Source organism: Acartia tonsa, chromosome 7, assembly GCF_053477335.1.
Source record: "Acartia tonsa isolate MP-2025a chromosome 7, ASM5347733v1, whole genome shotgun sequence".
Lineage (NCBI taxonomy): Eukaryota > Metazoa > Arthropoda > Copepoda > Calanoida > Acartiidae > Acartia > Acartia tonsa.
Genome location: NC_137266.1, coordinates 14,485,964 through 14,499,938, shown reverse-complemented (window position 1 = coordinate 14,499,938; position 13,975 = coordinate 14,485,964). Strand labels below are relative to the sequence as shown.

The window sequence follows — 13,975 nt, the reverse complement described above, 5'->3', positions numbered from 1 at the left end:
TGTTTGTAGGATATAATTGTCGTGGAAGAAAATGTCCCAATTTGTTATTATATTGATTCAGACTGAGCAGACAAAAGTTTTTACGTAAGACGTAAATTCAAATCATTATATGTTTGTGTTTATACTTTATGTACTTTAAAATTGTATCAGGATGCCTTACAAGTTTCTAAAATTGTAGGTTTATGTTATTAAAAAGAGAAGAAATTATTTACAAATTTTTAATTTTTATACAATAAATGTATTTTTCTTTTAAAGATATAATTTTTAAAAATTCACTTTTATTATTCCTTTTTTTGTCTTTTTTAAGACTGTATCCAATAATTGTCAAGGAAAACACCCTTTCTTTTGTAAGATGATTACGTTCAAAATAATCACGTACGTATCCAACTTTTAAATTAACCTATTTAAAATCCGGTATATTTCTAGCTTTATCTTAAATTAGATAAGAAATCAAATCTTGATTTATTTTAATATAATCTGTTTAATGAATTAACTGAGTATCTAAAGATCTAGAATTTGAATATAATATCTTGTAATGAAACCGTTGTTTAATAATAGTTTAGACAAAATGAAAATGATGCGATGTTGTTCGTGTAAAATATTTTCTTTGGCATCTAGTTTTATCTTCATTGCAATAGGTAAGTTGAGCTGCAATTAAAAAAATATTGGATATTTTAATCTTTTAAGTGTTTGTTATAATGGCCAGTTAAAATATAGACGATTTAAAACCAATCTTATGAAATGTGGCTCAACACGTAGCGCATTCGCTCGTCGTCGGGAAGGTGATAGGTTCGAATCTCGGTCCGACATCGCGTCAAAACTAAAGACGTTAAAAATGGTTCCCACTGCTACTATGTCAAATGCGCGACGTAAATAGTTAGAGTGGGGGGAATGCCTTGGCCCAAAACAGGCGCAACTCGTTACCATGCACAGTTAGGACTTCTCAGACAAAGGTCGTGCATCACAGAGAGTTGGTTGTCTGTAATGTACTGTACTACGGGTATGAGGTGAAGGACCAAGAGTCTGGCCTTGAGTTGACAAGTTGACTGTTCAGTCCAGGTGCAACTCACCCAAACGACATTAGCATATGAAATGTAAAATAATTTTTTTATTTCATGGTAATTAAACAGGGTGTGATTTTAGGGAAAGCTTATATAAATCCTTGGCATAGCTTTAATTCAATTCACCATCTTCGTTTGGAAAGCTCCTAAGATGCAAGGGTTAAGCTGCCATTGAGAATTTAATTGAGTTGGATTATTATTTCAGCTATCGTAACATGATTACCTATAGTTAATTTTATTTCATTAATTATCTGTTGGCATATTTATATCAGGTATAATCTTGCTGTGCAGCGGATATCAATTATTCAACACAATCTACAATGATGAATTGGTACTGGGGCCAGATTCTGCCAGCTTCCCAATGTGGAAGGATATTCCACCACTGCAGGTTAACAATTTTGCCCATATTTTTTATTTCACATATTTTTAAAACCTCTTAGATTCAGGGAAGAAGGAGACAAGCCTGTTTATTACACTAGTCTCTAAAAGTTTGATAATAACGTTTTCTTATTATTTCGATTGACATTTTTGAGGGCTTCTACCTATTGAATTTCGATTGGTTGGTTCAATAACTTGAGGGTCCAAACGATTCAACCACAAATTTATCGGCTTTTATTGTCCTTTGAGCTAGATCCCTGTATTAGTTTGACCTTTGAGATCCTGAAGAACAAAGGGTTGCCTAGATTAAAAGAATAGAAAGTTAAAACATTAGGTACATTTACCTCTATTTGGCAGAGCTGATTTCTGAGACCCTATCAAGTAATTTATGGACATAATTGACCTTTTATTCTGGAAAATGTTATCAGCCATACATTATCTAGGTTTTTATATGTAGCAGGGTAATTTCGAATAGCGAGATAAGATGAACTTAGCCCTCTTGTTAAAACACCTTAGGACAGTTTTAGGAATAGAACAAAAATTCGCAATTTATTTGTACCTTCCCGAAATTAGCTTACATTTTCTTATATACTTTTATCCATCTAATTTATTTTTTAGGCAAATATGTATCTGTTCAACGTACTAAATGCTGAAGATGTTTCAAATAATGGTGCCCTACCAAAGGTTATTATTGTGTTAATATTAAAGCAGGGCGCAGTATGTTCGAAAGTTGGGTCAGATGGTAATTAACTTATTATTATTTAATTACTCGCTCATAATGTTTCATTGACAGCAAATTGAATGATGTAAAAATGGTTTACTCATCACACTATTTTTATTTTATATGGTTACTATAGAACAATCAATGTAAAATAGTATTATTGATTTATAGATAAAGAAACGACATATTTACAGGTAGAAGAAGTGGGGCCATTTGTGTTCTATGAGAAGCACCACAAAACAAATTTGAAATGGAATGCCAACGACACAGTCACATATCAGCAAGTTAGAACATGGCACTTTGTCCCAGGAATGAAGCATTGCATTTTAACCCCCCCCCCCCCCCCCCAGAAGCCTCTAGGTGCACTTAAGGTGGGGTAGGAAGTGGACGACCCCTCTCCCCCATTTACAGTTTAAGTTTTTAAAAGAATTATTATTGTAATGGAGAATAATAGCGAGATCCTTCGCTACAGACAAACAAGCGTTTCACTTTAAAGGTTTAATAGGATTAAAATATTAGTTTTTAAACAGCTTTACAGAGTTTGTTCGTTCACTTGCTATAATCAGCATTTTATACCACCCACTAATTTACTCCCACATTTTTTACATGCTCTACAATTATTTTACGGTACAAAACATTTGTTATACCTACATGATTTTAATACTGACATTTTTACACACAAGGTACTAGGTATTTTCTTGAAAGTTCTGAACGCGTAATAAGTTACTTTCGCTTTTAATTGTAATAGATTTTTTGTTTATAAATTTTAATGCTTTGATTTGATCAGACCTTTCTGTAAGTGGCCTAGACACAGAAGTTACCATAATTAATCCTGTCGCCGCTTCTATTGGTGACATGCTCAGGTTTACAAAATGTTAAATTATTGCCTTTAATACCTACATGAAATAAATATCTTTTCCAGTATGGCTTCGAAACCGATTAAGATAAGCTGGATTAGAAACGTTTCAGATAAATCATGTATCTTAAGCACTATAGACATTATTCCATACAATACAATTATAAACTCACTTACAGTTTTTTTTGTATTATCTTATAATTTTTCATTTTCCTATCTGCGGAAAACTGTCATTGCAACTAAGCTTGTATTGTGATTTCTCAACTTAAAAAGAATTCCAACCAATTTCTGTAATATTTTTAAAATTCTGCCTTCTAAGTAGGTAATCTATTTAAAGTTACAGACAATAACATTTTGATAACCTAGGACAACGATTCCCAAAGCCCTTCATCTCGGCACTGACTGGTTCCTGAAGGGTAACAAAGAAAAACTCTTTGTCAAACACAAAGTTGGAGACATTCTTTTTAACGGATTCAACGATCCTTTGCTGACATTTATGGATGATCTCAAGTTTCTTTTGAAGAATTTTATCCCTGACGGCGCATTTATGGATAAATTTGGGCTGTTCTACGCCAGAAATGGGACTGATTACGTGGATGGTGTATGGAATATGTTCACTGGTAAAGGAAATAATCTGAACATGGGAAGAGTTCACTCATGGAATTATTCAACGGATAGTTTCTTCCCCGGCGAATGTGGTCATGTGAAGGGAGGTGCTGGCGAATTTTATCCACCCAGGAATGTTTTTTGTATATGACAGTTTATAGAATACTAGCCGCTGCTTGTTTTTTTGTGTGTGTGTGGCAGGGGGGGGGGGGGGATGAAGTCGACCATTCATTATTTTCAATTTTAGTTTTTAAAATTAATAGTAAAAAAAAAAGATTTCTTTTCAGAGGTGGGGTAATTTTTGGTGGAGGCGATTTCTCTTGAAAATGGTGATATATCCTCTCCAAAAACAGTTATGCACGTCCCCAGCTCTTAAGAAAAGCTACATTGATTCTTAGTACACACGTACAGACAAACACACAAAGAAAGACGTTCTTTTATTTTCATACAAGGACAAGTTACAAAAGTATGATGTAATACAGGCATATTGAAAAATCTGCGCTATCAGATGTCTTGATTAAGCAAGAAGAGGGGAAGTTTTGACACATTTGCGTATGCAGTGAGTATAAGCTTTATTTTTGGACTGAGAGGATAGGTTATTAGAGATAAAATCATTCTTATATGATGAATTTTTCCAAGTTTTAAGATTTTTTGGATAAACCTCCAGGTTCAGGAGCTGCAGGCTCCCAAGTGGTCTCTGGACAGGAATGAATCAAAATCAAAATTTTTTTTGAAGAGTTAGCGGTCATTTATGTAACAAAATATGCATATTTTTAAATGTTATTTACACATTTGAACAGAAAAAGTTGCATATCTGTTTAATAAGTTGAGCTCTATTTCTTCAACAAATTTATTTTTTATTTTTACTTGTCCAGAGACCAACTGGAGTCCTAAAGCTCCTGAACCTGAAGGCCTATAAAAAAAATCTTAAAACTTGGGAAAATGCATCATATATTAATATTTATTTCTCGCATTGTATTATAAACGGCTTTCCGCGGATATAGAAAGTACAATTATGAGATTAAAACTAGTTTTTTTAGCCCCGAGGTGCCGGAGGCACCGGCTAAAAAAACTGGTTTTAATCTTATGATTGTACATTTCTATATTCGTAGAAAGCTGGGTGTAATACGATGCTAGACATAGTTTTTTCGTATGGATGAGAACCGGTTCCTATCCACCGGATTCGAATGAATACGAGAATGATTTTTTCTTTTATAACCTATCCTCTCAGTCCAAAGATAAAGCCTATACTCACAGTTTACGCAAATGTGTCAAAACTTCCCCCCTCTTATATCCTCCACTTTGAGATTGCCGAAAATTTGGATATTTTTGATTACTGTCATTAGAATTAGGCATGATAGTTAAGTTATATATTTTATGTTTTTTACTAATACATAAACAAACTTTAATTAGACTGAACAAGACATATGTCGACCTGTTTTCCAACGACTTGTGTCGCAGCCTACGATTCAACTACAATACAATAGCCTATCCTGATGGTATTCATTCTTATGAGTACATTGCTGATAAATCTATGTTTGCCAACGGTACAGAGAATCCAGATAATGCCTGCTATAATCCACAAGAAGTCTTTCTGCCTAGTGGTGTTTATAATTCTAGTCTTTGCAGGTATAGTTAGCAAGAAAGATTGTGTTCATTAGCATAGCAGCGTAGCAACAAAAAGCTAAAACTCGTAAAGTTTTTAAAAAATATACAATGAATATGCACTGTTATACATTTATTATGTTTTAATTTTTGTGTAAATATTAACGAGTACCTAATCAAGTGAATTGTTTAGAGTTTTAAGTGACAGGCAGATGGTATGTTGTCGTGATTCTAATTTTAGGGAATTTTTCTTTGTAAGAAGAAATGCCATTGATTTAGATCAATTTTTATCTTCAAATCTCGACTTCGTGTTTTTTTTTATATCTTATTATTTATGCCTATTTTCTCGTTTAGATTTGGAGCTCCAGTATTTATCTCATTCCCCCATTTCTACCTGGCAGACAGCTACTACACAAGCATGGTTGAGGGACTAAAACCTGATGCAGAGAAACACAGGACATACATGAGGATTGAACCAGAATCTGGGGTTCCGACTGAGGTAAATATTCAGCTTTCTTATCAAGATAATATTTAAGGAAAATACATTTAGATTATCAATTTGTATTTGCTTTAATCTGCCCAATAATTTAGATAATAAGCTACCAAAATCAGAATTTTGCACAAAATAGAATGAGGGAGATTATTATTTTTTCATTTCTCGGCTCATCAAAATTTTTATGAAAAAAAGACAGATAAAATTACAACCTACCAGTACCTACACATAAACATTTTTTTTTAGTTAACTAGAAAGACTTTAATATACAATTTTACCACGAGGGAAATTTTAATGTACCCAGTAAAAATAAGAACATAATATTTAAATATTTATGCAGGGGCGTCCAAGCTTTTTATTTTGGGGGGGGGGTAAAATTTTTTTAAGGGGGGGTAAATCGTTTGTTGGGGGGGGGGTAAATGGTGCGCGAAGCGCGCCGCAAATTTTTTTTTACCCCCCCCCCCAAAATTTTTACCCCGGGGGTAAAATTTGCTTGCGGGGGGTAATTACCCCCCCTGAAACCTGTTGGCAGGGGTAAATTTAGTTTACCCCCCCCAAAATTTACCCCCGGGGTAAAATTTTTTGGGGGGGGTAATTTAGATTTTATTAAATATATAGTATTAAAAATGCGCGCGAAGCGCGCAAAAATATTTTCTATTAGAGATTTTTTATTTTGGAGGGGGTATTTACCCCCCCAAAATTGTTTGGGGGGGGTAAATACCCCCTCCTAAATGGTTGGGGGTGCCTACGGCAACCCCAGGGTAGGGGTAAATTTTAAATGGGGGGAGTAAAATGAAAAAAATTTTGGGGGTGCCTACGGCACCCCCAAAATCGTTTGGGGGGGTAATCGCCCCATTACCCCCCCCCCCTTGGACGCCTTTGTATTTATGGTCATATTGTTTTCAGGTATCAGCAAAGTTTCAATTGAACGTGCTTATTGATAGCGTGGATGATGTTGCCCTATTCAAAGGTCTTCCAAGGTAAGTAAATTAGAAATGTTAATGTTAACACTTGTTCTTTGTACACAGGTCTCCTTAGCAAAACCTTAGATTAAAAAAAATCTCCAAAGAAACGGACAACAGGGCCTTCAAATAGGGTACAGTGGTGGTCAGAATCCGTTGGAGATTAAATCTTAGCTGCTCCTTCTTGCCAGATATTGCAATTTGAAGTTTTGTGGTAAAAAAGCCTAGAATTACAAGAATTCCAAGGATATATGCATAAGTGAACACCTTAATTCATCAAATAAAAAGGGTGAGTTTAACATTTGAGGAGTTTATATATCCCTTCATATGTAAACTAAACACTATATCCACATTTAGAACAATTTTTACTACTATAAGTGATGTTTTTAACTTCAATAAGTGTAATAAATAAGGTACTATAAGAGGTTTGCACAATTTACAACATAATCCTAAAGGCTGTTACCCTGGAACCAGTAGAAAAAACATTAGTTCAAGTTTACATATGGCCCAAGTTACTTTTAGTAATTCTGCCCCCCCTCCCCCCAATACTCTCACAACCTACAAACATTAGGGTGGATGGGGGGGGGGGGGGGAGCATAGTAATACTATTATGTGTTTCTAAAAAACTAATGGAAGTATAGTAGGAAAAACTTTTCTATAAGATTTTTAGGCAAAATTTTGTAGAAATTATGTTGACCTTCTTCTTTCCCTTGTCCTGACATAATTGGGAGGGGGGGGCGGGGGGGGGGGGGGGTGGCAGAAGATCATTACAATGTGTTTTAAGAAACTATTAGAGATATATAAGCTTTTGGATTTGTATTGTTTTGGGACTCAAAGCACTTTTACATATATTGCTGACCTATTCCCCTCCCCTCATAAATCAAAAACATAACATTTTGTAAAGAGAGAAAGAGGGGGGGGGGCATTGCAGTTGAAAGGGTACTACTATGGTGTGCTACTAAAAACCACTAGAACTATAGTAGCAAAGCAAACCTTTGAGATATGCTTTGGTAGGTCAAAAGTAACTTTTGTAAATTTTGCTGAAACCTTCCTGCAAGCCCCCTTTCCCTCCATATTTCTTTACAATCTCCCCCCCCCCTTCCTCCAATTAAGTAATAGAAGGGAGTATAGCAATACCCTTGTGATTTACTTTGAGATTACTCAAGATATAGAGGGCTTTTAGATTTAAACTTTAGTAGGACCATAATTACTTCATACTTGAACAAATATTGCTGACCTTTCCCCAACCTCAACCAACCCCATCCAGAAAAATTATATTGCTTGCTGCTCAATTTCCTCCACCCCCATAAAAAAGTATTAGAATATTGCTTGCCCTCCCCCTCCCTCTCAAGCTACCCTCCATACAACCTCACCACCTGTGTTTTACTCAGGAACCACTATAGCAATAAGGAGCAAACTTTGGAATAAAGCTTTTAGATTTCCAAATTGCTTAGCCTTAATATGAATTACCTATTCAATGTTTGGGGATGGAGCAATGGGTTGACAATATTTCTTTTATTAGTCCAATAAAAATAAAAATAATTGTACTAGATTGAGGGGTTGTAGTTGGAATACTAGATATTTATAAAAGTAAATATGGGCCTACATGAGATAAAATATTAACCCTGAATATCTCCACAGGTTTCTGAATAATATGAAATATTATTTACCTATACCACTTGCCACTATTTCCAACAGATGGAGGGGGGGGGGGGGGGATTCAGCAATATTTGTAAAAGTAACTAATATCCTAAAAAAGCTTAAATCCAAAATTTGCTTAATATAATTCAGTTATTTCAAAGTAACACAAGGGTATTTTCCACATCCACTGCCCCCCTCCTAATAATTTGTGGTCTAAGAAGGGGGGAGGGGTTGGTTGCAGCAATATATGTAAGAGATTTTGATGCCTACTAAAGTTAAAGTACGAAAGCTAAATAACTCTTCTGGATCTTAACCCCCTTCCAATTAGATTTCATTAGGAGGGGGGAGGGGGGGGGGGTAGTCAACAATATTTCCAGAAGCTTTGGGCCTAAGAATCTTACATATAATTTTTTCTCACAATACTTCAAATTGTTTTGAGTAAAACATAATACTATTTCTTGTATTCATTCAAATCCAGTGGATAGGAACCGATTCTCATCCATACAAAAAAACTATGTCTAGTATTATATCCAGCTTTCTACGAATATAAAAATGAACAATCATAAGATTAAAACCTTCGGCACCTAGGGGCTAAAAAAATGGTTTCAATCTTATAATTGTACATTCTATATCTGCCAAAATCTGTTTACAATATGATGCGAGAAATAACTATACTTTGCCTAACCCCTTCCCTATAAAATTTATGGGTAGCAAGGGGGGGTTGAAGGGGGGGGTGGGGTGAGAGTATTTTAAAAATTAATTTTAGCTATATGTAAACTTGAACTGAGGTATTCTCTACTGCTTACAGGGTAACAGCCTCTAGCTTAAAGTTGTAAACTTGACAATGTACCTTTTTCATTAAATAATTTCTTTAAAGTATTAAAATTTTCTAAATGGGGAGGGACTGTGTAGCTTACATATGCAGAGACATATAAATTCCTCAAATGTTAAACTCATCCTTTTTATTTGATGAATTAAGGTGTTTAATTATGCATATATCCTTGGAATTCTTGTAATTTTAAGCATTTTTACAACTAAACTTCAAATTGCAATATCTAGCAAGAAGGAGCAGCTAAGATTTAATCTCCAACGAATTCTGACCACCACTGTACCCTATTTGAAGGCCCTGTTGTCCGTTTCTTTGGAGATTTTTTTTAATCTAAGGTTTTGTTAAGGAGACCTGTGTGTAGTAAAGCTCTTTCACTTAATGTAACTTATTTACCTTGTGACTTTTTATTCTAATGACATAAATGAAAATCAGTCCCATTTGCAATATTACACCTATATAAAACAAAAAATATCATTGTTTTAAATCTTGGAATGTTTCTGTCTTGAAAATGTTTTTTTTCTTTAGTAGAGTATTGAATTTTTTTTGGTTATAATCGCTAACAACTATAGGTATATACCTAGTAGTTTTTTATATTAGGAAGGCTTCAACTAAAAAGGCTATTTTACGTTAAGTCTTTAGTCTTTGGATGGGTTTGGACTATTTTTATGCCCCCTCCACTATCCTTTTCGAATATAGACTCATAGATGCTAGACGTTAGTAATTCAATTGAATTTATTTAGATCTTTTGTTCCCTTGATGTGGTATGAGAATACTGAATCAACACCTCACGAGATGGTATTCAGAATGAAACTAATCTCAATTTTAGAGGTAATAACAGGGATCTTAAGGGATAAGACAATGGACGATAAATTGGTATACAGACCTAATAATAGTTAAAAAAATTACCCTTCTGTGGAAAATTTAATTAACTGAAAAGTTTGGAAAAACTAATCATATGAAATTAAAGTCCTACCCAAAGTTTTTAAGCCAAAAGATAAGATATCTTGGTTATAAAACCTTGGGTACCATGTCCCTCCATCACTCTCTGCGGGTAATAAATTTTTGTTTAGGTATTATGCTTAACTTAACTTTTAATGAAAGATTTGAGAGTTTTATTTTCATAGTTTTGCAGTTTTTTTAAAAAAATTGTTAACTTAGTTTGTCATCGATAATCTTTAAATTTATTGGATTCTTTACAGATTCTTCAGGTTTTTTCTTCAAGAGTAATATTTAGGTTTAAAAATTCATTTATCTATTATTTTCAGTGTAATGTTTTCTCTACAGTAAATATTTTAATATTAATTTTTTTATTATGAGTACATTAAGGAAAACGCCAACAAATAAAAAATGCTTTTTTGAAAAAATATAAAGAGGCTCAGTTGGTGTATAAATAGGACATTGCCGTATGTCACTTAGAGGCCGTCACTATCGTTTCTCTCCTTTTATCCGTTTACCTACGGAACAAACATTTTCACTGTTCTTCTCAAGAATATTGTTTGTTGTTACACTACTTGCAGACAAAATTGTCCTTGTTTTGACTATTTTCAACTTTAGGATATTATTGGAGGAATGGGATGGGCAATGTGCGGCCTTGGAGTGTCTTGCTTCCTCTTGTATGCCATCATTGTTTTTGCACATTTCAGGTAGAACATTTTTTTTATTAATTTAGGTACCTAGGTATGTTATCCGCCCACCAAAAGAACCTAGCAATAATGCACAGGGGCCGTGGTATTCAAAACTTCATATATTTATGATGCTGTTAATACCTAGTCATACTCTAAGGGGGGCGGGGAGGGGGGAAGTTTGTACAGTTATAGGAAATGAAAATTTCCTATAAATGTACAAACTTCTCCCCCCCCCCCCTTAGTTTATTGCTGACTACTTAGGTCTAAAGTTCTAAACACTAAGAAACTATGGCTACACACACACACACACACACAGTTTATTGCTGAAAAACTGAAAGGGGAAGACTCAATAAAGTGCATTGACAAGTTAACATACTACCTATAAGGAGTGATATTTTGAATGTTTCTTAGATAACTAGCAGCTAAACCCCTAGCATCTAGTTAATGTTAAAACTACCTCTATTGATATGAATTGTATATTTTAGACAACAGCAAGACCCAGCCATCCTGACAGAAAGTATAGTTGAGGACTCAGATAATGAGAATGTTTTTCAAGACTAGACAATAATAAGCTAGATTAACTGTTGAGTTGGCTCTAGGTATGAATGTCAAAAATAATGATCTTAAAACAAGGATAACAACATCCTTCAGTAGTAAAGCAAAATTAGAAATATATGTCAAAACAGATATAAGTTAAGTAACTTTTTTCATATGATGTTCTATTAACAAGTTTTAGAAGATTACCTCAAATAGCAGCTGAGTAAAACTGACTCATTTTCCTCTTTAAAATTACATTTCCTATTTAGCAACGTTACATGAAAGGATGGTCAGAATGAAAAACATACAAACAAAAAAAAAACTTGCACTAGTCAGGGAATTCAAAATTTGACTTACATGCCTTAAACTTTCAGAAGTATTAAATGTAAATTAAATGTTGACATCCATGATTTCTAGACAACCAGCCAAACAATTAGCTGTGTATTATTGTTAGAGCCTAGGTAAAACATATAAACTGTTTACAAAATGATTTTTAGAAATCACTCTTATAAAAAGATGATATAGGTTACATGATACAGAGTGTCAAATAAAAATGAAAATCTCCACAAAAATTATTCAACAGGTTTGACAGGTTTATCGGTGATTTCCCTCATATTGCATCTTGAGCATAAATGAAGTTTCTGAGTAAACGCATGTTTGATGCTCATATTTGGTTACGCTAGTTTAGTCCAAATAAGGGATAGGATCCTGCATGGTTAGAGCCCCCAGCAGAGATTTAGGTTATTTCAATAATTAAAAATAAGTGGGGGTAGGGGGTTTGGTGGTCAATAAATATGTTTGAGTGAAAGTACCTGGTCGCCTTTTCCTATTGAAAATAAACAGTTTTTATGTAACAGACGGGCAGCTGTATTATTCATTCTTCAACTAACTTCTACTACGTTGTACCAAATCCAAGATCTCCGGAGCTTAGCCACAAATTAAGAGGAACACATCCTTGCTTGTTGGGATGTTATCATCCTTGATGTCATACATTCTGATTAACAGATACTCCTTTATGTGTATAGAATTGATTTGCATCAACTCAATTTTAACTTGCTTTTATGTTAATTTTAAACTGATTTTAGTATTATATTATCGTTTTTATCCATTCATAGGGTAGGGATATGGATCTAGAAGATAAATGCTTTGTACCTACTTATTTCTCCGCCGCGCCGGTCTAATTATAGTTACATGGTATATCTTTCAGCATTCTGTAGAGAAGTGAAATGTAAAAAATATTATTTTGTTATCCACGTAAAAGACAAATATTTTTTTCGGGTTCCATTTTCCATTCTAGCTTTTATCCTTTATTTGAATTGTAAATATTTTAGTTTTTTGTTTTAATTCTTTCGAAAATAAAAGACTTATGTATGCATGTTATTTTTATACTTTTTATAGGGTACCTAGGTCACAAAATTTGTATAATCCCCTTTGGAACTAGGATCGAAATTATTCATTTTTTTTTCATTCAAGTTAATTAACCTGGTTTAAAATCAAAATTATTACTTTAATTTGTCTTAAAATTTACACAACAGTTTTAATAACTAATATTTTGTTTTTGAGAACCTAAATTTAAATTTGCAAATAAGGTACCTAACAAATAAGTTACTTGAAATATTATCAAATATTTGAATAATAGGTATTCATTTATTTTATTATTTAATTTCTCTTAAATTTGAAATTGATATTCTAACAAATGTTCATTATTGCATATGAAACTTTTTAAATATTGCAAATCATTAAAAATAAGCAATTTTTATAGTAAGATTTCTGTTATTTCAAAAATAATATGTAAGATTTATCTGATTATCTTAACTCAGCTATTTCTAAAGTTTTATAATATGTGCCATTTTAGCCATAAAAAAAACTCTAGGTAGTTTTTATTGATTTTTATGGAAAATGATATTTTGAAATCTATACAATAGTTATTTTCTAAAAAAGATTTAAAATGTATTTTTTAAAAATAAAACTATTTTGACTAAGTTTAATCAAAACTATATTTTTAAAAGCGAAGCTTTTCTATATTTAGGGTCGGTCCGTACGTCCGTCCGTCCGTACGTCCGTCCGTCCGTCCATACATTTATATTCTGATTATGCAGTTCTGACACTATACAAGTGTTAATGTCCGTTTGTCCTACCGTTTCAGCGCTTCGCTTTTATGGATGTTGTCATCCTTGTTATGAGTTAAAAGTCAAGTGGAGATTGGTTTAGAAATAAAAATGAAATTTTGCTGTACTTAGTGAAAGAGGACTATTTAAGAACGAAAGGAAATAAATATATTTTGTTTTTTTAAATGATAATTTTAATTCTTGTATGATAATCGAATATAGAAAAGCAATCTTTAAAAACGACTTTAGAATAGAAATATCAAATACAATTTCAAATCATTTAGAATTTTGAAAAATTTATATCTTACATGAAAGGTACAAAATTTAAGAATCTTTGCATGTAAAATGAAAAAATAACCAAAAAACTGTGGGTATTTAAAAGTGTGTATGTCTACTCAATTACGAGAAAATGATTTTTGACTGTACTGACAGTAAACTGTGATCTGTGTAACTACATATTTATATTATTACTGAAAATAATGTATTTTATCTCCTCGTACTAAAAATGTTTCATTACTGTGTTTTATGTGATATATAGCTAATAAAGATTATA

General features: G+C 33.1%; 1 protein-coding gene across 1 annotated transcript; it reads left to right on the top strand.

Annotated features, from left to right (window-relative positions):
- Positions 1 to 118: 118 nt before the first annotated feature.
- On the top strand, positions 119 to 12,918 carry LOC145324903 (protein croquemort-like). The gene is made up of 15 exons (XM_080167654.1): positions 119 to 638; positions 1,334 to 1,449; positions 2,058 to 2,123; positions 2,355 to 2,469; positions 2,948 to 3,023; positions 3,383 to 3,751; positions 5,033 to 5,251; positions 5,582 to 5,726; positions 6,627 to 6,700; positions 9,893 to 9,980; positions 10,707 to 10,795; positions 11,263 to 11,376; positions 11,732 to 11,775; positions 12,172 to 12,430; positions 12,612 to 12,918. Exons 1-12 carry the CDS (start codon positions 536 to 538, stop codon positions 11,336 to 11,338), a joined length of 1,536 nt encoding a protein of 511 aa, XP_080023780.1. The 5' UTR covers positions 119 to 535; the 3' UTR covers positions 11,339 to 11,376; positions 11,732 to 11,775; positions 12,172 to 12,430; positions 12,612 to 12,918.
- Positions 12,919 to 13,975: the final 1,057 nt, after the last annotated feature.